Source organism: Myotis yumanensis, unplaced genomic scaffold (genome assembly GCF_028538775.1).
Source record: "Myotis yumanensis isolate MYYU_CA2020_CCGP unplaced genomic scaffold, mMyoYum1.0.hap1 SCAF_2, whole genome shotgun sequence".
In the NCBI taxonomy this organism is placed as follows: Eukaryota; Metazoa; Chordata; class Mammalia; order Chiroptera; family Vespertilionidae; genus Myotis; species Myotis yumanensis.
This window is the reverse complement of record NW_027223753.1, coordinates 26,596,762-26,621,047: the sequence shown is the minus strand read 5'-3', so window position 1 is coordinate 26,621,047 and position 24,286 is coordinate 26,596,762. Positions and strand designations below refer to the sequence as shown.

Sequence of the window (24,286 nt, the reverse complement as noted above, 5' to 3'; positions counted from 1 at the left end):
AAAATGTACTACTTTATTGATTTCAGAGAGGAAGGGAGGGAGAGAGATAGAAACATCAATGATGAGAGAGAATCATTTATCAGCTGCCTGCTGCACACCCCTTACTGGGAATGGAGCCTCCTGCACAGCCCCTACTGGGGATGGAGCCCACAACCCGGCCAAGGATGGAATCGAACCTGGGACCCTTCAGTCCGCAGGCAGATGCTCTATCCACTGAGCCAAACCAGGTAGGGTTTTCATCACTCTTAAACATCCAACAGTTGTTCTTGTCAGTCTGGAAAGCCCTGATATTTCCAGAAAACACTACTTTTCCTCCTCTCTACTTTAGCTCATTTGAGTCCTTCTCCCACATTTCATCTTTGCCTGTTGAGATCCTACCTTTCCCTTCTAGATCTTTAATAAGTACCACACACCCTGCCTTGATGGCCCTGGCTGGAAAAATCCCTCCCCCATCCCTTCCAATTCTAATAGAGAGCTGAGTTCTCCCTTCCTTTCTTCCTTCCCAAAGTAGTTTTCTTCCAAAGGCAGTACAATGCAGTGGTTAAAAGGACGACTTTGGAACTGTTAACAGGGCTGTGAAAAGCTAGGAAAATTTCAGGGTGGGAGGAATTAAAGCCCAGAGAAGAAAGTCAAAATAAGACCAAACAGTGTAGGCAATTTGCAGCCAGCTCGTAAATAACAAGCCATTATCTTTCCCAGCCAAGGACACTTGAGAGCAAATGGTTAAAATCCTCCCCTAATAAGACAGTGCAGGGAAGGAGAAATGAAAAAAGGGCAGTTTTACTCCCTTAACAGAAAAGCTAGCAGTCTCCGCTTGTAAAGATAAAACTGCCAGGTGCTTCTCATGAATTCTGGAAAGGCCACAAATCACGCCAAGCAACACTGGGGGGGGCGGGTATAACACCTGGACCCCAACTCCCTCTTCAGATTAGCTGAGAGCCAGTCTGTGCTTCACAAATCAGATGTATAGATGTGCTTGCCTTGCTTCTTTAATAAATTGGCTTTATCACAACACACAGAGTCTCTCATTTGAAGTAATTTATAAGGCCCTAGCCTGTGTGCTCAGTGGATAGAGCTGCGGTCTGCGGACTGAAGGGTCCCCGGTTCAATTCCAGTCAAGGGCACATGCCCGGTTGCAGGGCTCCCCTGTGGGAAGTGCAGGAGGCAGCCTATCCATGATTCTCCCGAATCATGGATGTTTCTATCTCTCTCCCTCTCCCTTCCTCTCTGAAATCAATAAATATATATTTAAAAAGTAATCTATATGAGAAGACAAGAATCGAGGTTGGGGGCAGCCCTCTCTTTTGGCTCAGGGGGCTGTCCAAGAACATCTTTTTTGGGGGGGTCCGGGGGGAAGGGCTGTTTCTGGTCTGCCTGTAACAGAACCCCCAGTTTGCTATCTCTGTGACCTTGGCACCTCACCCAAATTCTCAGCGCCTCAGTGTCCTGACTGTAAAAGGGGGAGAAGTGTACACGGTTGTTGTGAGAACAAACCAGTTAACAGACTTAGAGCACTTGGGACAGTGTTTGCTGTGAAGTGGTGAATAAACGTTACTGACTCACTGAGGCGTCCCATCTATCAAACTGCGGCTCGCGAGCCACATGCGGCTCTTTGGCCCCTTGAGTGTGGCTCTTCCTAAGCCTTAGGAGTACCCTAATTAAGTTAATAACAATGTACCTACCTATATAGTTTAAGTTTGAAAAATTTGGCTCTCAAAAGAAATTTCAATCGTACTGTTGATGTTTGGCTCTGTTGACTAATGACTTTGCCCACCACTAGAGCAACCAGCCAGGGCACCGCCCAGGCGGAGGCGGGGGCGGGGCCGAGGCGCGGGCGGGGGCGGGGCCAGGGGCGGGGCCGGGAGGAAGCGCTCCGCCCAACTCGCCGGACCAGCCAGAGCAGGCGCGGTCATGTGATTGAGTCAAGATGGCGTTGCCCAGCACGTTGTGGCTCTTGGCTATCGCTCTCCTGCCGGCGCCCCGCGCTGCCCTGCGGCTGGGGCACCCGGAGCAGGCCGGGCCGTTGCCGCTGGTGATCTGGCACGGGATGGGTGAGTGAGCGAGGGGAGGATCCAACGGGTCTGGCGACTCTTTCCCTTTCAGCCCGGTTCGCGTCTGCCAAGTGCAAGGGGCGGACCGCGGTCCCACAGCAGCCCCCGGCGGCGTGAGGATTTGGGGGCTGCCCTGCTTGGGAAGCGGCGGGGGGAGGGTCTGTCCTTGGGTGCGGCTCGCAGGGGCTGTGCACTGCTGTGCGGAGTGTGTCATCCTCACGCAGCGAGGATGGAGCGACAGGATGGAGCATCTGGCACCCGCTCAGCAGGGCTGGGCTGTGGCTGCAGCGACCCGGGCATCCGTCCTCTGATTCATGCAAACGGTGAACAGAGATTTGTTAGGCAGCGAGTCACATAGTTATTGAGCACCTATAGATGCGGAGGATACAGCAGAGAGTACAGCAGACTAAGTTCTTTGCTCTTCTGGAGCTTACGTTCCAATAGGAGAGACAGACTATACAGGTAAGTGCCGAGTGCGATGGAAAAATAAAACAATAAAGCAGAGAGGGGCATGGAAACCGAAGATGGTGGCTTGCAGTTTTTCAGAGCAAGATCAGGAAAGGACTCACTGAGAGAGTGATATCTGAGCAAAGACTGAAGTGGACAAGGTACCCTGTGGCCATCTGGTCCAGGGAGTAGCAAATGCAAAGGCCCTGAGGCAGAGGTATGTCTGGTATGTTCCAGAAACTACATTCAGGTCAGTGTGGTGGGAACTGAGTGAACAAGGAGAAGAAAATAGGGGTTTAGGTCGGGGGTGGGAGAGGGGGCTGCAGATGTTGTTAGGCCCATTAAGGCCACTGTAGGGGCTTTGGCTGGAATGAGATGGGAAGCCCTTGGAGCGGGGAGTTGAGAGGAGTGACATGATCTGAACTTATATTTTAAAAGGACCGCTCTAGTTAAGAATAGATTGTAGGACAGTGGTTCTCAACCTTCCTAATGCCGCGACCCTTTAATACAGTTCCTCATGTTGTGGTGACCCCCAACCATAAAATTATTTTCGTTGCTACTTCATAACTGTAATTTTGCTACTGTTATGAATTGTAATGTAAATATCTGATATGCAGGATGTATTTTCATTGTTACAAATTGGACATAATTAAAGCATGGTGATTAATCACAAGAACAATATGTAATTATATATGTGTTTTCTGATGGTTTTAGGCGACCCCTGTGATATTGTCGTTTGGTTGCGACCCACAGGTTGAGAACCGCTGTTGTAGGAGGTCATGGACATTTGCAGGGAGACAAGTTAGGAAGCTATTGTAGTAATTTTAAAAAAAGATGACAGTGGCCCTAGCCAGTTCAGCTCAGTGGATAGAGCATTGGCCTGGGGACTGAAGAGTCCTGGGTTTGGTTCCGGTCAAGGGCAGGTACCTCAGTTGTAGGCTCCATCCACGGCCCTGGTTGGGCTCATATGGGAGGCAAACAACCGACATGTCTCTCTCTCTCCCTTCCACTCTCTACAAATCAATGGGAAAATATCCTTGGGTAAGGAGGAGTAACAAAAACAAACAAACACCACAAATCAAAACTTAAAAAAAGAGAGAGAGAGATGACAGTGGCGTGAAACAGTATAGTAAAATGGAGAAGTGGTCAAAGTTTGGAATATTTTGAAGATGGAACCAAAGGGATTTGCTAACAGATGAGATGTGGAATGAAAGAGATAGAAAGGAATGAAGGATGACTCCATGGGTTTTGGCCTGAACAACCAGAAGGATGACGTTGGCATTTCCGCAAAGTGGGGACGCCCGTAGGGAGCACATTTGGGGTGGGGAGAAGATCAGAGGTCTGCTTTTGAACTTACTAGGTTTGAGATGCTTGTTAAGACATCCAGGAGATGTAGAGGTATTTGGAGTGTGCAGTCTAGGAGAGAGGTTCAGGGTGGAGATTTAACTTGGGGAAGCCTTCAGCATATATTTGGTATTTAAAGCTGAGCCTGGGTGAGGTTACACAGCCTAGGGAGTGAGTGTACACAGAAGAGGGGAGAGGTCTGAGGATTGAGCCCTGAGGCACTCCTAACATATGGAGGTTGAGGAGATGAGAAGGAACTAGCAAAGAAGGCCGTGATGGGACAACCAGGGAGGTGGAAGCAAGTCAGGAGAGTGCAATGTCCTGGGGAACAGCTGAAAATGTTTCAAGGGGAAGAGATAATCAAACTATGGAATGTTTACAGGTCAAGCAAGGTAAGGGCTGAGAATTGGTAACTGGATTTAGCAACATGAATATCACCAAAGACCTTGACAAAAGCAGTTCTGGAAAGAATGACAGTCTTGTTGGAATGTGTTGAAGGAAAGTGTTCAGAGAGGAATCAGAGTCAGCAAATATAGCCAGTCTGTCAGGGCTTTGTGCCAGGGCCTGGGTCGCTACAGGGGAGTTAAATGAGAACACAAGGTGCTTCGTGTCCTTCCAGAGCACAGGCAGTCCGTAGGGAGGCGGGTAAGAACCAACACTTGCAGTTCAGTGCGGTGCATGTTACTGTGAGCAAAAGCTAAGAGGCTGTAATCCTTAGCCTTTTCCTCTTTAAAAAGTAATTCTTAAGCTTCCTCTCAGGTCGAAAATAGGATGATTAAGTTAAAATGGAAAATAATCTCATTCTACTTCTCCCACTCAGTGGTCCGTCAGTCACTTTGCTTCCCATTCTTAGTTCTGGTTCCTTAAAACAGGAGGAGAAACAGGACTGGGCCTTGGGTGAAATAAGGAAGCCCCCAGCAATGATTTTCAACCCTTTTCATCTCATGGCTCACACAAACTGATCGCTAAAATTCTTCGGCACAGCAAAAAATATATTCGTTGCCAATCTGACAAAAAGAAAGGTGTAATTAAAATTTTTTTTTATATTTTATTAATTTTTTACAGAGAGGAAGGGAGAGGGAGAGGGATAGAGTTAGAAACATTGATGAGAGAGAAACATCGATCAGCTGCCTCCTGCATGCTCCCCACTGGGGATGTGCCCGCAACCAAGGTACATGCCCTTGACCAGAATCGAACCCGGGACCCTTCAGTCCACAGACCGACGCTCAATCCACTGAGCCAAACCGGTCAGGGCAAGAAAGGTGTAATTTTGATTCATTCACACCAGATGGCTATTGTTGTGTTGGCTGTTGTCATTGTTTTATTTGACAATCTAAGGGGAGAGGGGTCAGTGCCCATGATTAAATAGGTATTGCATGTTTTCAAAATACTTGCAGCACACCAGTGTGCCTGCCTCGGGCCATCTCGCTGCCCTAGAGGGTTAGATTTAAGGAAGCACTCACTCTCTAGTTTGTTACAAGTTGAGGGTCAGCACTTACATGAATCTGAGAGTGAGTGCCTCCTTAAATTTTGTGTGATAAGGGAGGGGAATATGCATCTCTGCTTATTTTTCAGTTGTAAATTTGGTGTCCCAGTTACATTGTATGGGTTTATTACTTGATAAACATGAGCAAAGCAAAAATGCTCGTTCTTAAATTGAGGAGAAGCTCATGTAGCATACAATTAACCACAATAAAGTAGACGATTCAATGGCATTTAGTGTATTACAGTGTTGTGCAACCACTACTTCTCTCTAGTTAAAACATTTTTATTAGCCCAGCAAATGCCTGTACCCATTAAATAATCATTCTTCATTCCCCTTCTCCCACAACTCACTGAAATGTCCAATCTGTTTTCTGTCTATGGATTTGCCTATTTTGAATATATCCGTTAAAAGGAACAGTACAATGTGTGAGCTTTTGTATCTGGCCTATTTCACTTATAATAATGTTTTCAGGTTCATCCACCTTGTAGCATGTGTGTGTGTGTGTGTGTGTGTGTGTGTGTATGTGTGTATGACAGTTTGTTTATCCATTCATCCATTGGTGGACATTTGGGTCATTTTCACCTTTTGACAGTTATCAATAATGCTGCTATAAACATGTACACGTTTTTGTATGGACACATGTTTTCATTTCTCTTGGGTCTGTATCTAGGAGTCATGTGCCTAGGTCAGTGATGGCGAACCTATGACACGCGTGTCAGAGGTGACACACAAACTCATATTTTTGGTTGATTTTTCTTTGTTAAATGGCATTTAAATATATAAAATAAATATCAAAAATATAAGTCTTTGTTTTACTATGGTTGCAAATATCAAAAAATTTCTATATGTGACATGGCACCAGAGTTAAGCTAGGGTTTTTCAAAATGCTGACACGCTGAGCTCAAAAGGTTCGCCATCACTGGTCTAGGTCATATGATAACTGTAACTGTATGTTTAACTTTTTGAGGAACTACCAGCCTGTTTTCACAGTGGCTGTATCATGTTACATTTCCACCAGCAATGTACAAAGGTTACTATTTCTCCATATCCTGCCAGTACTTGCTATTTTTCATTTTTTAAATTAATTATTTTATGAAAGCCATCCTTTCATAAAGGTACGAAGTGGTATCTCATTGTAGTTTTGATTTGTATTTCCATAATGAGCAATGATGCTGACCATCTTTTCATGTGCTTGTTGGCCATTTGTACATCATCTTCGGAGATATGTGTGTTGAAATCCTTTTTTTTCCTCATTTTTAATTAGGCTATCTTCTTTTTGAGTTACAAGAGTTCTTTGTGTATTCTGGATATTAAGCCCTTATCAGATATATGTTTTGCAAATATCTTCTCCCATGCTGTTTGTTGTATTTTCACATTCTTGATAATGCCCTTTGAAGCACAAAAGTTCTTAAAAAAATCTTATGATTCATAAGTTCCCATCATTGTCTTTGTTGTCTAGGAGACAGCTGTTGTAATCCCCTAAGCATGGGCTTTATCAAAAAAATGGTTGAGAAGAAAATACCTGGAATTTACGTCTTATCTCTAGAGATTGGGAAGACCCTGATAGAGGTAAGGCTCTTCACAGCTCTGTTCCTTGGACGTTTGCTGACTAGTTTCATAGAATGTACTGCTCAAATGCTTTGCCTTATGTTTTTGCAGCATATCAAGCAATGGCAATTTAACTCTTGAGTGGCGTATGTGAGGATACCAACCTAAACTAAACAAGTTCACCTCTTAGAGAAGACGCCATTGTTGATTTTCAGCCCCATCTTTTCACTTCTCTGTGGTTCCTCTTTTAGGATGTGGAGAATAGCTTCTTCTTGAATGTCAATTCCCAAGTAACATCAGTGTGTGAGATTCTTGCTAAGGATCCTAACTTGCAGCAAGGCTACAATGCTATGGGATTTTCCCAGGGAGGCCAATTTCTGTAAGTTCCCTTCTGTTATACCAATTACGTGGAATCGACTTCTTTTTTCTGATTCAGATAGATTGACTCCTCTAATTATTTTTAGATCTTTACCTATGGAAGGGAAGCTATGCTACCTTCTCCCCCAAACTATAGAGAAAGCTTATTTATAAAGTCACAGAAGTAGAAGTGAGCTGTAGAAGAAATGAACTCAGGGAACAAGTGACAGAGGCAAAAGAAGGCCCCTTAGAGCTTAGGGGAAAGAGAGAGGCAAGGAAAATGCCTTGGGGAAGGAGGCGGGGAAAGGCCTGGGAATGCCCCATAGACAGAGCCAGCCCCGCGCCCCCCAACTATTCTAAAATGTCCCCATGTCAGAAGCTCTGTGTGGAACTTAATTTATTTTCTATGAAAGAATAAAAACTTGTATTTGGTCATATCAGAGGACAATCCTGAAACTGTGGCCTTGGAGAACCACAGAGAATTAAGTGTCTAATCTGAGGAATTGGTGGTTGGTGATACATTTCCATCTGACAGTCAGAGGTGATAATCTTTTTTTCCCCTCAGGAGGGCAGTGGCTCAGAGATGTCCTTCACCTCCCATGATCAATCTGATCTCAATTGGGGGACAACATCAAGGTAACTTTGGCTCTGTGCCTCTTTTTTTCTGTTTTAACCCATGTGATCATTTGATTAAAAAAAATTCTAGCAGCTCTATTTATACAAGAAGTCAGCCAGCCATCCTTGCAAAATTCTGTTGTTGTCCGTCCCCTGCCCCGCCCGCCCCCCCCCCCCCGCCCCCCCAGCTTCTAACAAACTAACCAGCATTCTTGAAGAAATAGGAAGATACTTAGGGTTCTATAGGCCTGGAACACAAATGAATCATTAGGTTGTCATCTACTTCTCTCCAATTTAGTTGACATGATTTCCTGGAGGTGAGATGGTTGCAGCCACATAGCTGGTGCTGGTTGAGGAATTAGGAAAGTCTAACAACCTTTCCTGTTTTCTGGCATTGTGATGTCTAGGCTCAGGTAAAGAATGATGTGTAAGCTTTGTTGTCTGTAAAATTAACAGTAGCTATTAACTCTTTGGAAAACAACAGGTTTTCTATGTAGACAGAATTATAGACTCGGGGAAGGATGTGTCTTTGGAATAGAACTTTATCTCTGTCCTGATGGGTATAGCTATTAGGTGGTATAGCGAAGGGGTGGAAGGATTCTCCTTATAATCAGAATACTGGATTCACCCAATTAACTATTACTGATGGGCAAGTAATTTGGTCTCCTAGGTCTCTTTCACAGGTGAGGGAAACTAAAATAAGGCTCTGCTCTTCTTGTGGGAATTTTTCAGAGGATGAAGTGAAATGATAGGTAGGAAATACTTACTAAAAGTGAAAATATTATTCAAGTGCAAATTGGTAAAAACAGCTTTATCATTTTATTCATTCAGCAAATATTTATTGAAAACCTAGAAATAAGGCAAGGTCCCTTCCTTTATGAGACTTTCATTTCTGTGGGTAGTGGGGGAGATAGACATGAAACAAATAAAATAAATACGGACAGTGGTAACTACGATAAAGAGAAAAATAAAAGGGTTAATACTTGAGAGATAGAATTGTGGTTGTATTGGTTAAAGGTGTAGGCTCTGGGGCCAAAACTGCTGTGTTCTTCTGGCTGTAGCACTTATTATCTAACCTTGAACCTCTCTGTTTTAAAGTTTCAAATCCGTAATATGGGGCTGGAAATGATTTCTATTCCACAGGGTGGTTGTGAGGATTAAATGAATTATTGTCAATATGTGCTCAGAACTATGTCCGGTACCCCGGAAAAACGTTATTGAGGATAATGGGGATGAAAGTATAACTGGGAGAGGGGAAGAAATGGGGTTGGACACTACTTGAGTTAGGGTAGGTAGATATGACTTCTCTAAGCTAAGACCTGCGAGATGCAAATGAGTCCAGCCATTGAAGCAGCAAGAGCAGTACAGGTATGCCTTGTATTATTGCTCTTCGCTTTATTGAGCTTTGCAAATACTACATTTTCATCACTACCTGGGGAAGACCCTCCACCAGCAAAAAGATTACAACTCGCTGAGGTTTCAGGTGATTATTAGCATTTTTTAGCAATAAAGTATTTTTAAAAATATATATTTTATTGATTTTTTGCAGAGAGGAAGGGAGAGGGATAGAGAGTTAGAAACATGAATGAGAGAGAATCATCGATCAGCTGCCTCCTGCACACCCCCTACTGGGGATGTGCCCGCAACCAAGGTACATGCCCTTGACCGGAATCGAACCTGGAACCCTTGAGTCTGCAGGCTGATGCTCTATCCACTGAGCCAAACCGGTTAGGGCAATAAAGTATTTTTTTAAATTAAGGTATGTACATTATATTTTTAGCCCTAAGGCTGTTGCACACTTAATAGACTACAATGTAGTGTAAACGTAACTTTTACATGCACTGGGAAACCAAAGAATTTGAATGACTCATTGCAATATTTGCTTTATTGTAGTGATCTGGAATTGAACCTGCAGTATCTCTGATTTATGCCTGTATATCCTCCAGGAAGGACCAGGTGCAAAGGTTTTTAGGCAGGAAAGAGTGTGGGGGGACCAAGAGGAAGCTGGTGATAGTGTTAATCCTCAAGACATTATTTTCTTGAAGAATATTTGAGTGATATCAGGGTCAAGCTCTGCCTTTTTTTTGTTTGTTTCTCACAGTGCCTTGGACATAGTAGGTATTCAATACGTAATTATTAAAGGAATGGGCATTTGTCTTCTACTTCTCTAGGTGTTTTTGGACTCCCTCGGTGCCCAGGAGAGAGCTCTCACATCTGTGACTTGATCAGAAAAACACTGAATGCTGGGGCTTACAATAAAGCTGTTCAAGAACGGTATGTATGGTTAGCTGACAAGGACATAGAACCAGCACTTCATGAAAATATCATGCTGACTTTCATGCTAACAGTGATTCTAGGAATAGTTGCTAGTGATATTCAAGTGCGATTTTTTCCCCATAAATACCTCTCTACTATCTATTTTTTTGTAAACCTAAAACTGCTTTAATAATAATTTTAAAAAGAAACAGAGGACATTTTTCTATATAAGAAGAATGTAATCACAACAGAATAAATAAATGTTCATCTTAAAACAAACAAAAAGCCTTTAGAAAGTACCAAGCCCAAGCAATTACTATTAATATTGGAGGGCAGATTCTTTATGTTGTCAGCAGCGCGTGGTTAGTCTCCTACATCAATGTCCCCAATACTCAATGTGTTTGGGTATTATTTTTCTGTGTGTGTGTGTGTGTTTGAGTATTTAAAAGCATACAGAATCACTTTTGGAAAATGTTCTTGTTCAGTTGTTTCTAAATTAAAATATATATTAGAACCCCTGGGAAATTCATTAAAAATGGATTCTAGGGTTCCATTGCTAGAAATTCAGATTCAGTACACTGCAGTGGTCGGCAGACTGCGGCTCTTTGGCCCCTTGAGTGTGGCTCTTCCACAAAATACCGACTTCTGCGCATGGGCCACGAAGTTTCAATCGCACTGTACATGTGCGCCCGCACTTGGTATTTTGTGGAAGAGCCACACTCAAGGGGCCAAAGAGCCGCATGTGTCTCGCGAGCCGCAGTTTGCTGACCACTGAACTAGAGTATTCTAGGTGATAACTGGGATTAATTAGTTTGGCTATGGTATCTATTTTATGGGTTTTCCAAGTGGATAATTCTTGTCTAATAACAACTCTTCAATACAACACTTCCTTGAAGCCATTTTCCAAAGTATAGCCTTGGTGAGTGACCCACAGAGAAGCAACCCGAAGCTAGCTCTTTTCCTTTTCTTTCAGTGGCTATATGCATAGGTACAAAGCTATCTTGGGTCAACAGTGCCACCTGATGGTCAGTGAAGGAAACTAAGATACATAATATTTCCATCTTCCCTCAAGCAGCTCTAACCACTGCTAAGCTTTACCCTCTTACATGGTTTGACTAGCCATAGCTTGGTTATTAATGTCCCATATATTCTTTGTTCTCATGGATATATACATAGCCTCTTTACACTTTATTGTTCTTAATTTACTCTTTATTCTTCTCATTCTAACTCAGATGGTTAAGAAAAGCACATCCTTTTCTTTATATTTCTTTTGTGAACCAAACACAACCATTGGCAATCAGAATTATTAGATTCAATTCCTGGTCAAGGGCACATGCTCGGTTTGCACTCAGTCCCCAGAAGGGGGCAGAGTGAGCAGGTGGCAGCCGTTTGATACACTCTCATATTGATGCTTCTCTCTCCTCCTCTCCCCTTCTCTCTCTAAAAACCAATAAACCATTCTTAGAAAGAAAGAAAGAAATGGAGCCATCCAGAGCTAAGGCAATCCCTCTCCAGCTATTGTCAGTGCTGCTCCCTCTGTTTCAGTGCTTTTTTCTCTCCATGCAGACCAGCCCCTGTGCCATGGTAAACCTGGCACAGCTCCTTTAGGAGATTATCTCAGCCTGAGGCTGGAATCTCTCTGCCCCAGTTCAAATTATTAGGGAAGGGACCATGCCCCAGCTCAGGTCAGGTTCCCACTTGTTCTCATTAGCTGTGACCAGAGAAGTGTGGGACCACATGGTACCAACTATACCCGCCCCTGTAACTGGTAGGTGGGGGCAGGAAGGGCGCAGTTCCCACACGAGAGAGGATGGTTTTGATTTAGGCAGAGACCCCAGAAGATGTCTTCTACACTGTTCAGATAATTTAACCATAGCAAAGCAAATTTGATATCCTAATACCCTGAATACGCAGCGAGGAAGTGGTTTTTGTTTTTGTTTTTTGACCCTCATCCGGGGAGATGTTTATTGATTTTAGAGAATGAGGAAGGGGGAGAGAGAAAGAGAAACAGCTGTGTGAAAGAGACACATTGATTGGTTGCCTCCAGTACACTCCCCGACTGGGAATCAAATCCACAACGTTTTGGTGTATGGACAACTGCTCCAACCCAGCCACCGGCCAGGGCGGTGAGGAAGTGCATGGTGGGTACAATGAGTAATGGTGAGTGTTACAGCTCTCTCTCACCTTCTGACTGAAATCTGCCCTGTAGTTCCGCCTCTGAGATTCTAGCAGCCCTTCCTGATTTCTCCTTCCTCCTTTTCTCCCTGCCATCCCCCACCCTTGGCCTCTTGTCTTCTGTGCCAGCTCTGCTCTCCCGCTGGCCGTCTCCTTGGTCCCTGGCTCCCAGCCTGCATGCCCCTTGCTTTGCAGCACCTGCGCTCCCACCCCCATGGCTCAGAGAGTGCTTGTCTTCAGTTGTCCCACTTTGCCCACATCTTTGCCCTCAACTTGCCACACTCTTTCCTGGAAATACTGAGGCAACCATTCAAGCTGCCTCAGGTACTTTTCAGTTGTTCATAAAAGTAGAGCGTGCCCTGGCCGGTTTGGCTCAGTGGATATAGCATCAGCCTGAAGACTAAAGGGTTGTGGGTTTGATTCTGGTCAAGGGCATTTACCTTAGTTGCAGGATCAATTCCCTGTGCCAATTGGGGCACGTGTGGGAGGCAAACAATTGATGTGTCTCTCTCACATTGATGTTTCTCTCTGTGAGTCTCTCCTTCTCCCTTCCACTCTCTAATAAAATCAATAGAAAAAATATCCTTGGGTGAGGATTAGCTAAATAAATAAATAAATAAATAAAAGTACAGAGAGCCCTGGCTGGTGTGGCTTAGTTGGTTGAGTGTCGTACAAAAGGTCGCTGGTTCAGTTTCCGGTCAGGGCACATACCCAGGTTTTGGTCCTATCCTAGGTAAGGGTGCCTACGAGAGGCAACCGATCAATCTTTCTTTCTCATATTGATGCTTCTCTCTCTCCCTTGGAGCCCTTCCTCTCTCTCCAAAAAAAAAAAAAAAAATCCATGAAACATGCTTTAAAAAAGTACAGAGAGTGTACCTAAAGCTTCTGTGTACCTAAAATTAGTATTTTGTCATATTTGCCTCAGATATTTTTAAGAACAGAAACATTTCAGATAAAATTGAATTTTTTACATATCTCTCCCAGATCTCATTCTTTGCCCTCCCTCCATAGTGACAACCACTGTCAAATCAGAATATAGCCTATTAAAAGTTTGTATAATATGCATACATATCCATAATCAGTCAACAAATAGTGTTATATTGTATATTTAAAACTTTATGTAATGGATATCTCATTGTGCATTTCATTCTACAAATGATTTTTGTACTCAATATTACATTTTTGAGATCTAAACATGTTATTACATATACATAAAGCTGATTTGTCTTATTTGCTGCATGACATTTTATTGTATGACTTCACAGTTTATTGATTCCATATTGTACTCATTTCTAGTTCTCATTATAACAAACAACTTTCAGAGAAGATCATTGTATTGAAAAGCCCAGTCTTCCCCTCCTGTTTTCTGTTCTATTACATACTAACACTTCGACCTTGAGCAAGCTACTTAATCACTCGGAGTATGGTTGCCTCATTTGTAAACATGAGTATAATAATAGTACTTACTCGAGGAGACCAAGATGGCGGCGTAGGTAAACACCGGAGACCGCTGCCGCAAACAACCATTTCAAAAATACAACTAAAAGACTGAACGGACATCACCCAGAACCACAGGAAGGCTGGCTGAAGAGAGACTCTACAACTAGAAGGAAAGAGAACAGCAAATCGAGGCTCAGAGGCGGCGCAGTGTGGAAAATACAAAGGTACCGAGGTGCGCGCGCAAAGCGGGCTGGTGGCTGAGGGCGCGGTTGTCGTTTTCTGTCGGGAGTGAGTCTCAGACTCTGGGCTCCAGATCCGGGCGAGTCTCTAGGGACCCAGACTCAAACGGGAGAAGCGGGATTATCCGGCATCAGTTGGAACCTGAGGGCAGCTTTCTCTCCGAGGTTTGCAGCGGCTGCCGGGGTTCTGAGAAGCAGAGCCTCTGGGAACGGGACTGAGCGTGGCCATAACTGCTCCCTCCGCCCGCCCTGTTGATCCCGCCCCGCCCAAAGCCTGCACACAGCCATTTGCCGATCACCTCAGGCAAAGGCTGGATTAGCGCCTCCCCAGAAGGCAGACGTTTTCCGTACAGCTGATTCCTATAGCCAGCCGGCCTGGGGGTCAAATCCCTCTAGTGTTAACTACAACAATTAAGGCTTGGCTAGAACAAGACTGCGCACAGAGACCACAAGGGGGTGCACCAAGAAAGCATAAAAGATGCGGAGACAAAGAAACATGACAGAAATGGAGGATATGGAGCTAAGAATCGCAATTTTGAGGGCTTGCCATAAATTTGTGCAGAGCCTCACGAAAACTAATGAGACCCTCGATGCTACGATAAAGAAATTAGAAAGTAAGCATACACGGACTGAAATAAAGAATATTATACCCAATAGCAGACCAGAGGAGTACAATAATCAAACCAAAGATTCGACAAAAAACACCCAATTGGAAAAGCAAAATGAAAAAAGAATCCGAAAGTGTGAAGATAGTGTAAGGAGCCTCTGGGACAGCTTTAAGCGGACTAATATCAGAGTCATTGGAGTGCCAGAAGATGAGAGACAGCAAGATATTGAAAACCTATTTCAAGAAATAATGGCAGAAAACTTCCCCCACCTGGTGAAAGAAATGGACTTACAGGTCCAAGAAGCGCAGAGAACCCCAAACAAAAGGAATCCAAAGAGGACCACACCAAGACACATCATCATTAAAATGCCAAGAGCAAAAGACAAAGAGAAAATCTTAAAAGCAGCAAGAGAAAGAGGCTCAATTACCTACAAGGGAATACCCATACGACTGTCAGCTGATTTCTCAACAGAAACTTTGCAGGCCAGAAGGGAATGGCAAGAAATATTCAAAGTGATGAATACCAAGAACCTACAACCAAGATTACTTTATCCAGCAAAGCTATCATTCAGAATTGAAAGTCAGATAAAGAGCTTCACAGATAAGGAAAAGCTAAAGGAGTTCATCACTGCCAAACCAGTATTATATGAAATGCTGAAAGGTATCCTTTAAGAAGAGGAAGAAGAAGAAAAAGGTAAAGATACAAATTATGAACAACAAACATGCATCTATCAACAAATGAATCTAAGAATCAAGTGAATAAATAACCTGATGTACAGAATGAACTGGTGATTATAATAGAATCAGGGACATAGAAAGGGAATAGACTGACTATTCTTGGGGGAAAAAGGGGTGTGGGAGATGCGGGAAGTGACTGGACAAAAATCATGCACCTATGGATGAACACAGTGGGTGGGGAATGAGGGGGGAGGGTGGGGTGGGAGCTGGAAGGAGGGGAGTTATGGGGGGAAAAAAGAGGAACAAATGTAATAATCTGAACAATAAAGATTTAATTAAAAAAAAAAATCAAAAAAAAAAAATAATAGTACTTACTCTATGGAATTCTTGTAAGGACTGAATAGTGTGCACCAGGCTTCTTACAAAACAAAATGTCCTTTTCTTCCTGTTGCCCCTTCTTAGCTATTTCCTTTCACACAAAAAGGTGACCAACCTGTGATTACTGCCTTTATTCTTTCTTTTATCCTTAGCCATTAGGCCTCCCCCCTGCCATTCTGAGTCACCAGAACTGGGCCTGGCAAGATCTAGAGCCTTTGTATTCTTTCACCTACATTTTCTGAAGGAACTTGAGTGTCCACTTGTGTGAAAAGTGTGTGGGCTCAGTGCTCAACATTTCTCAGCATTTGACACTTGACCACCTATTCTTGAAGCTTTGTCTTCCCTTGTTCTTCTAACTATCCTCCTGTCACATCTCTAAACCCTAACCCCCCTTTACTCCAGGCCTACTTTGCTCCTAACTTGTCTAGCATCCCCACATCCTTCTGTTTCATTCAGCAAACCCTTCCTACTGAGCATCTGCAGATGGTCACTGCTGAGCAGGTTACAGTCTTGTAGGGGAGAGGCGGGACTAATACTCTCACACAATAAGTGATAACAATGCCAAAACAAAATAAGACCACCACTAATACCAGTATTTTATAAATGTTCAGAATTCGTCACCTTTTAAAAATTGGATAAAGGAAACATTTAAAAGCTTTCAAATACATTTATAAGCAGATTATATGTGTCACTCTGACCGCTGACAGTCTGACTGCTGCCTCCTTGAACTTCAGCCCTGTCTCCTGGGCGTCAGAAGCTGCCATCGTCTCTGATGTAGATGGTCCAGTGGGCTTTAGTGCCACGCTGCTCTGCTGAGTGGTGCTTCCAGGATCACTACCTCTGGGCAGCTCTTTCACTCTGGCTGGGGGCTGGCTCCTTTTGTAGAAATTTTGATTTCTTTTCCTGCTAAACTGGGATAGAAAGTCCCACTCACGTTCTAATTCCTCCCTTTCCCCAGAGGACATCTCCCATTAGGTCCACGCTCAGCCTTTTTCTCCAGCTGGAATATTGCTGTGTAGATGCAGGTGCTAAGTGGGAACTAACCGTAAGTTCTCTCTGTGGGAGAACTTACGGTAGAGGTGTCAGTTTTGGTAGGGGAGGGCTGGGAGGGAATGGAAGGGGAAGTGGAGAGAGACTGAGAGAAAGTAAAAAAGTGGGAAGAGAACTGATCTGTGTCTGAAATAATATTATAACCACCAAATACCTGCCTTTTGTCCTTAAAAATTGCATGACATATCAGAGTCCTGAAAACTAGTATCACTCAATCTTATATAATAAAAGCCTAATATGCTAAGTGTCTGGTCGTCCAGTTGGCTGTTCAACCAATCAAAGCGTAATATGCTAATGATATGCTAAGGCCTCTCAACTGCTTGCTATGACATGCACTGACCACCAGGGGGCAGTCGATTGGTTGACCAGTTGCTATGATGTGCACTGACCACAAGGGGGCAGACGCTCCGACCAGTAGGTTAGCTTGCTGTTGGGGTCCGGCTGATCAGGACAGCAATACGGGCCGGACATGCTCTAGAGCCCTCCTGCAGTCCCTCCCTGGCTGGCCAACCTCTCGAATCGTGTACCGGTGGGGTCCCTTGGCCTGGCCTGTGCCCTCTCGTAATCCCAGACCCCTTGGGGGATGTCACAGAGCCAGTTTCAGCCAGATGGTGGAATGACCAGTCACTGTGACACACACTGACCACGGGGGGCAGATACTCAATGCAGGAGCTGCCCCCTGGTGGTCAGTGTGCTCCTACAGGAGGAGCACTGTTTAGCCAGAGGCCAGGCTGATGGCTGGCGAGTGCAGCAGCAGTGGTGGGAGCCTCTCCCGCCTCCGTGGCAGGGCTAAGGATGTCCAACTGCCATTAGTCGGATATCCCCTGAGGGCTCCTGGACAGCGAGAGGGCACAGGCCGAGCTGAGGACCCCCCCCCCCCCCCCCAGTGTACGAATTTCATGCACTGGGCCTCTAGTAGTATGATAAATGCTTTGTGATTGAAAGATCAGACCTCCATCTCAGTATCAGCACAACGAGATAGATGAGTGAAGGCGAACCTCTGACACGCGAACTCATTTTTTTGGTTGATTTTTCTTTGTTAAATGGCATTTAAATATATAAAATAAGTATCAAAGATATAAATCTTTGTTTTACTATGGTTGCAAATATCAAAAAATTTCTTTATGTGACACGGCACCAGAGTTAAGTTAGGGTTTTTCAAAAAGCTGACATGCCGAGCTCAAAAGGTTCGCCATCACTGAGATAGATGAAGAGGAGATAAATGGGTGAAGAGGAGGCAGAAGTTGTGGTATTTGAGCTGAGTCTTACAGGATAAGTAGAAAGGAAAGGAGAGTGAAAGATTTGGGGTTGTGGGAGGGGACAGCATGTGTCTTCATGACTTGGAAGCATGATTAAGTGTGGTAAAGCTCAGTGGTACAGGGGAACCATATTGATAGGTCCTTTTCCTAAGTTTTAGTATATTTTTTGTTTGATTTTTTTGTTAATCATCTTGATGATGTTTTTCCACTGATTTTTAGAGAGAGTGGAAAGGAGGGGGAGAGACAGAGAAACATTGATGTGAAACACATCGATTGGTTGCCTCCTGCACATGCCCCGACCAGGGCCGGGGATTGAACCTATAATTGAAGTTCGTGCCCTTGACTGGAATTGAACCTGGAACCCTTCAGTCTGAGGGCCGATGCTCTATCGACTGAACCAAACAGGCCAGGCTAAGATGTTCTTTACTGTATTAAATAGCACATCCTTGCCTCAGGTGTCTAGGTGATGAACTTTGGTAGGTGGAAGTCTTGTCTTCCCTATTTAGAGGGCAAGGGCTGGGACTTGAGGACTCCGGTCTCTGACCCTTTGAAGTCTCCTGGTGACCTATGCAGAGGGGCCTGCTGACGTGCAGCTTGGTCACCTTGATCTTTTTTGCCCTGCAGGCTGGTGCAAGCAGAATACTGGCACGACCCCATAAAGGAGGACATGTACCGCAACCACAGCATCTTCTTGGCAGATATTAATCAGGAGAGAGTAAGCACCCAAGCCAGGCTGCTCTTATGTATTCATTTTTCTATTTGGGACATTTATAAAAAGATCAGCAGTGACTGTTTACCCAAAGTATCCCAGACAACCCAGGAAACAGAAGTTCTGTTTTTAGGAAGGGAGCCAGTGATTCTGAGATTCAGTTCCTTTTAGGGAGGCTGAAATCCATTTGGCTCTCTTCCCTTATGTCCTTTCCCTTTCCTAGTGTTGAAGCATGGTCAGCTCAGTGGGTTGCTGGCTGGCTTACATGGAACTTCACAGCTGCTGGTTTACTGAGGGAAGTCTTCCTGGCGGGTCCCTTTTGGGTCAAATTTTCACAGAAAAGAGATTTACTTAGATACTGCAAAGAGGACTGTGTGTCCCAAATATAAGCATGGTTTGGGAGATTCTGGTAAACTAGATGGCTTAATTTATATTGTGTTTATCTAGAGGTTTTTAAAAATTTTCATATTTTAAATATCTTCTTTATTGATTTTAGAGAGAGAGAGGAAGGAAAAGAGAGAGAGAAAAAAAACATTGATTGGTTGCCTCCTGTACCCACCCCGAGCCTGGGGACCGAGTCCCCGAAACTTAGGCTTGTGCCCTGACTGGGAATCAAACCTGTGATGTTTCAGTGCATAGGATGATGCTCAACCAACTGAGCCAGACCAGCCAAGGCTGGAGTTTTTTAAAACAATTTTTTTTGAAAGAGGGAAAAACAGTCGTATAGCAGAACCACTCAGAACTTGCAGCTTCTTATTTTGCCTTGGCTTTCTCTGGCTAGATGTCTTTAACCTATATGCCGGATACCTGTGGAGTGCAGTGACAGATTAATGATGGCACCCTGGTTGCCGGGGGCATGCCAATCAGATAGGATGTTAAGAAAAAGGCTGTACAAGGTATATTCTGGGCAGGAAACTGAAAAAGCAGCCTGAAAGGCTTTAATCCCCAGCTGTAACCTGATGATGACTCTGAGATACTGCTGGCCTTTCCCCCCAGGGTGTCAATGAGTCCTACAAGAAAAACCTTATGGCCCTGAAGAAGTTTGTGATGGTGAAATTCCTCAATGATTCCATTGTGGACCCTGTGGATTCTGAGGTGAGACTGCTTGGGCAGGCCACAAGACAGGAGACCATAGTAGTAAATGACTTTTGGGGAAAAACCTTAGTCCGTCCACCAACCTTTGTGTAGGGCAGGGGTTCTTCACCTGAGGTCTATAAATGGGACACCACCCAGATTATGCAAAATGGTAACGTTGAATTCTCTGAGGGACTATAATTTTGATTAGATTCTCAGAGAGACCTGTGACCCTAGTTCAGAATCACCAGCCCCAAGTCTTTAAGTCCCTAAAGGTTGACATTGAAGGTCTGCCTTGACCTGGCTTCAGCCTGTTTCTCCAACCTAATCTCCCTACACTGTACACTTTAGATTCTCTGATCACATTGTACTACTTGAAATGCCCCAAACTTGGCCTATGCTTTTTCTCTTGCATGCCTTTATTCAAGCTTTTCAGTCTCTTAGCACTTGGAGTGGGGGAAACGAGTTAAGTCGGCTCGCGTGAATTGCGCGTACTCCGCGGGAGCCGTCTTAACTCGGTTCATAGATTTGCGGTGGAGTGCGGGAAACGTGTAAACTCGGGCCGATTGTAACTGCGTATTACCAAATATTTGTTTGTTTGCCGTTCACAAAGATACCTACCTGCGTATGCGAACCGTTTCATACCCATTGGGGTAATAGGTATCATAAAAATCCCTGATTTTGCGCGGGAAACCTAAATAATTGCCCGCGCCATCTTATATTTTGGCGGGAAATTCACCCCACACCGGAGTGTTAGAATGCCCTTCCCTGGGCTTCTCCACCCGACAAGCTCCTATTTACCTTTCAAGGCCAATCTCAGATCACTTTATCCATTTAGGATGCTATCCTATTTCAAGTAGAATCAGCCTGTATTACAGCACTCATCACATCAGACCACCAGGAACTAGCAAACCATGGCCTGCAGGCCAAATCCAGCCTGCCACCTGCTTTCGTATGGCCCATGAACTAAGAATAGTTTCTACATTTTTAAGTGGTTGAAAAAGTAAAAAATATTTGAAGTGAAAATTATATGGAATTCAGATTTCAATGTCCATAATTAAAATTCCATTGGAACACAGCCATACTTGAGTTTTTAAAAATATTGTCTGTGGCTGCTTTTGCATTACAATGGCAGCATTGAATCGTTGCAACCATGTGGCTCTTAAAGCCAAAAATATTTTGTATGTGACCTTTACAGAAAAGTATGCTAAACAATTAGTTGTTTCTGTGCCTCATTATACTAGAGCTTTTTGAAAAACAGTGACTGTATGTATTCATCTTTGAGTGTCTAGTTCAGCACAAGGATTTTCGAGGGTAGTTGCTCAATAATTATCGGAAGCAGAAATTTTGGGAAATTGGAAAGCTCTTTGGAAAAGATAACTTATCTCTCAAGATCTACCCTTAAAAAAGAGATGACTCAAGACATATTCTATTTTTCCATCTTACTACACCTTCATGACGTCGTTTGTTGGTTAGGCTTAGCTACCAGCCAGTTTTAAGTTAGTTTGGCAGTATATATGCCATGTGTGTGATCTGCGTATTTCTTCCTCCTTTCCTGCAGTGGTTTGGATTTTACAGAAGTGGACAAGACAAGGAAACCATTCCCTTACAGAAGACCACTCTGTACACACAGGTAACTGGGTGGGGAGAGGTGCTGTCCTTTTCAGTTCCCGGCTCCTGAAGCTGCCGGGTTCTTGGGTGATAGACCCTGTCCTGTATACCCCAAAGCAGTAAGTGGTCGTGAGGCGTCTGACCCATCTCGGTGAGGCTGAGTAGGCTGCTGACTGTTGGGCTAGTTTATTAGGTGCTGGTCCATAGAATCTAATTCCTGAACATCGAAGGACCTGTACCTCATGGTTTTCAAGCATGTCCAAGGGACACATCCTTTCTAGCTCCTTCTTTCTGGTAAAAAGGTTAGAACTGGCTTCTTTTGCTGAGATGCAGACTGGATCAAATCCAACAAGCCCCCTAGGCATAATGAAAACAGGAGACAGGCATTACTTTAAAACATTAGTAGTCGTGGAAGTGTTTTTAAATTAGGCACTGACAGAGGGGCTCCTCCTGCAGGAGGTTATGGGACTAGAGTTGTGAATTCCTTTTTGCAGTAGATGGTTTCTCAAGCAGAGGTTGCAGCGTTTCACCACTTCCAGCTCCACACTGAAGACTGTATCGGAGATACACTCCCCAAAATGCACAAGAGCTATGTCTGAACCAACTGTCTTCTACTCGAATTTCTTTACATTTCAGAAGCCTAGTCTCCTCTCTTGGCTTTTCTCTTACATTTGATGCCCCTCTTGGGTAAGAGGGAAGCTAGGGTCTGTTACGTTTCGGAAATTACAACTTAAGAGCCTCCTTATTGTGAAACTCAAACTGATGGTAACCCCAGAAGCAACATTCTGACACTGTCATAACTGCTCATCTTCGAATCGTATTTGTTCTGTGGCACACGGGCAGTGTTTTCAACTGCAAGATATGAAAGTGTCCCAGATTTGTTACCTACGGGTTGGATGTTTTTTAAGTTATTGAGCTAATGTTCTCCTGTCTTTGGTTCAGTTCTGCTTAACTGACACTTTGAGGCAGTTTTGTCCTCCAAAAGGTTTGGAAAACTTTAGAAAGCAAAATATAAAACTATAGAATAATCTCAACTGCATATAATTTTAATGCTTAGGGGAAAAAATAGGTATCCTTTTTGGCATTTTTGACTATACACCTAAATTATAATGCTTAGGCAAAAGATTGCATTTTGAGAATATATCTCAGCTAACATTTTATTTTTTATTTATTTCAGAGAAGAAGGGAGAGGGGTAGATAAAAACATCAATGATGAGAGAGAATAACTGCTCAGCTGCCTCCTGCACACCCCCTACTGGGGATCGAGCCTGCAACCCAGGCATGTGCCCTTGACTGGAATCGAACCCAGGACCCTTTAGTCCCCAGGCCAACACTCGATATCCACTGAGCCAAACCGGCCAGGGCTCAGCTAACCTTTTCTTTTATTCCAAAACTTTTCAGTAAGCTTTTTGATTAATTATGGCATTTCTCTCTGCAGGACCGCTTGGGGCTAAGAGAAATGGACAATGCAGGACAACTAGTATTCCTGGCTGTAGAAGGGGACCATCTTCAACTGTCTGAAGAATGGTTTTATGCCCACATCATACCCTTCCTTGAGTGAAACCTTTGCAACTTGCTCCAGAGCTCAGGGAGCCCCCAGCACTTCCAAACTAGTGAAGACTGTTCCCTTCATGCCCAAGCCGGAGCACAGGTCCAGCTTGCAACTAACCCTTTTCTCTAGTCATCATCTAACATGACCTACTTAGAAAGATCTAAGATCCAAATCTTATCCTTTGCCTCATCCTATCAGCATATGGTGTTGAATGCAAGTTTAATTAGTTAATAACCACAGAGATTATTTTACAACCATTTGATGTAGTCAAGCTGTCTCAGGAAATAGTCTGCTGCAAGTCAGTGCCAGAACTGTGCCCAGGCCCAGAAGAGACTGAACTAAAACAGTGACATAGATTCTGAGGGCAAACATCTTTCTAATATAAATCTAGCCACATTTCAAGCCAGAAGGCTGATACCTAGGCCTGAGGTGGTCACAGACATGCTTTCTCAGTTTTGCTGGTGGGGATTTAACCAGTGCTTACGAGAGTATTGCTTGAACGTTGCTATATAATCCAAGGCTACCCTCCTCTCCTTGAGTATGTTTTCTTCTGTAGTGTCTTTAGCAAGTAGACAAATTCTACTAGCCCACCATCTAGCTTCAGTAGCACTCTTGGTCTCCCCCGATTGTGATACATTAGTTGCTGTAATAAAAGGAGGGAAGTAACACCCGATTGGATTGTTTAAGGGAGGAAGTGTGGGTATTGCTTAACTTAGAAAGGGAGGTGAAGAAAAATGTAGAAATGGAAATGAAAACTGAGGAGGTGGCTGGTTCTTTCCTTTCCATCCTTAATATGCCATCTCTTCATATGACTAGTGGTCTGGATTAAGTCACTCTGTTACTGGTATTAACAGAGAATGGGAGAAAAACATGGAGATCAGGCTAATTTCCATTATAAAAAAATCATATTTACTGGTACACTCCAAACTTGTTTAAGATGTGTTCTGTGAGAAAAAAAAAAGATTATTTCCTCAAAAAGCTTGGGGAATATTGCACATCCCTTTTCTCCTTGGAGATCAACCCATATTAAGGACTTTGAGAATTCCTGTTATGTTACAGAAAACTAACCTTATTCTACCATTCCCCACACTATTTGAGCAGTTTGAACATGTTAGCCCCAACTTCCCTGCCCGTGAAAACCTATCAAAACTGTTTTGGAAGACTTGTGCAGAATGTCAGTTTGGGGAAATGATTAGCTACACGAAAAAAGTATCTTGTTAGTGCGGTAAAGTTTACTCTTTGTGATTTTTCCTACACTTAAGCCTTATTTTCCAACTAAAAGATGAGGCTTAAGGGTAAGAAGTGGGGCGATGTGAAAAGAATTGTATGAGGTTGTCTAAAAAAGAATAGCTTCTTAAACTTTGTGTCATGTTTTCAACTCTACAATAAATATCACAGGTAAATACTAAG

At 43.7% G+C, this 24,286-nt stretch overlaps 1 protein-coding gene across 1 annotated transcript; it reads left to right on the top strand.

Moving 5' to 3' along the window:
• Positions 1-1,918: 1,918 nt before the first annotated feature.
• On the top strand, positions 1,919-24,285 carry PPT1 (palmitoyl-protein thioesterase 1). Its single transcript, XM_070404812.1, has 9 exons — positions 1,919-2,051; positions 6,788-6,897; positions 7,128-7,255; positions 7,799-7,869; positions 10,020-10,122; positions 18,555-18,645; positions 19,636-19,734; positions 21,275-21,346; positions 22,763-24,285. Exons 1-9 carry the CDS (start codon positions 1,928-1,930, stop codon positions 22,883-22,885), a joined length of 921 nt encoding a protein of 306 aa, XP_070260913.1. The 5' UTR covers positions 1,919-1,927; the 3' UTR covers positions 22,886-24,285.
• The last annotated feature ends 1 nt before the right edge of the window (position 24,286 follows it).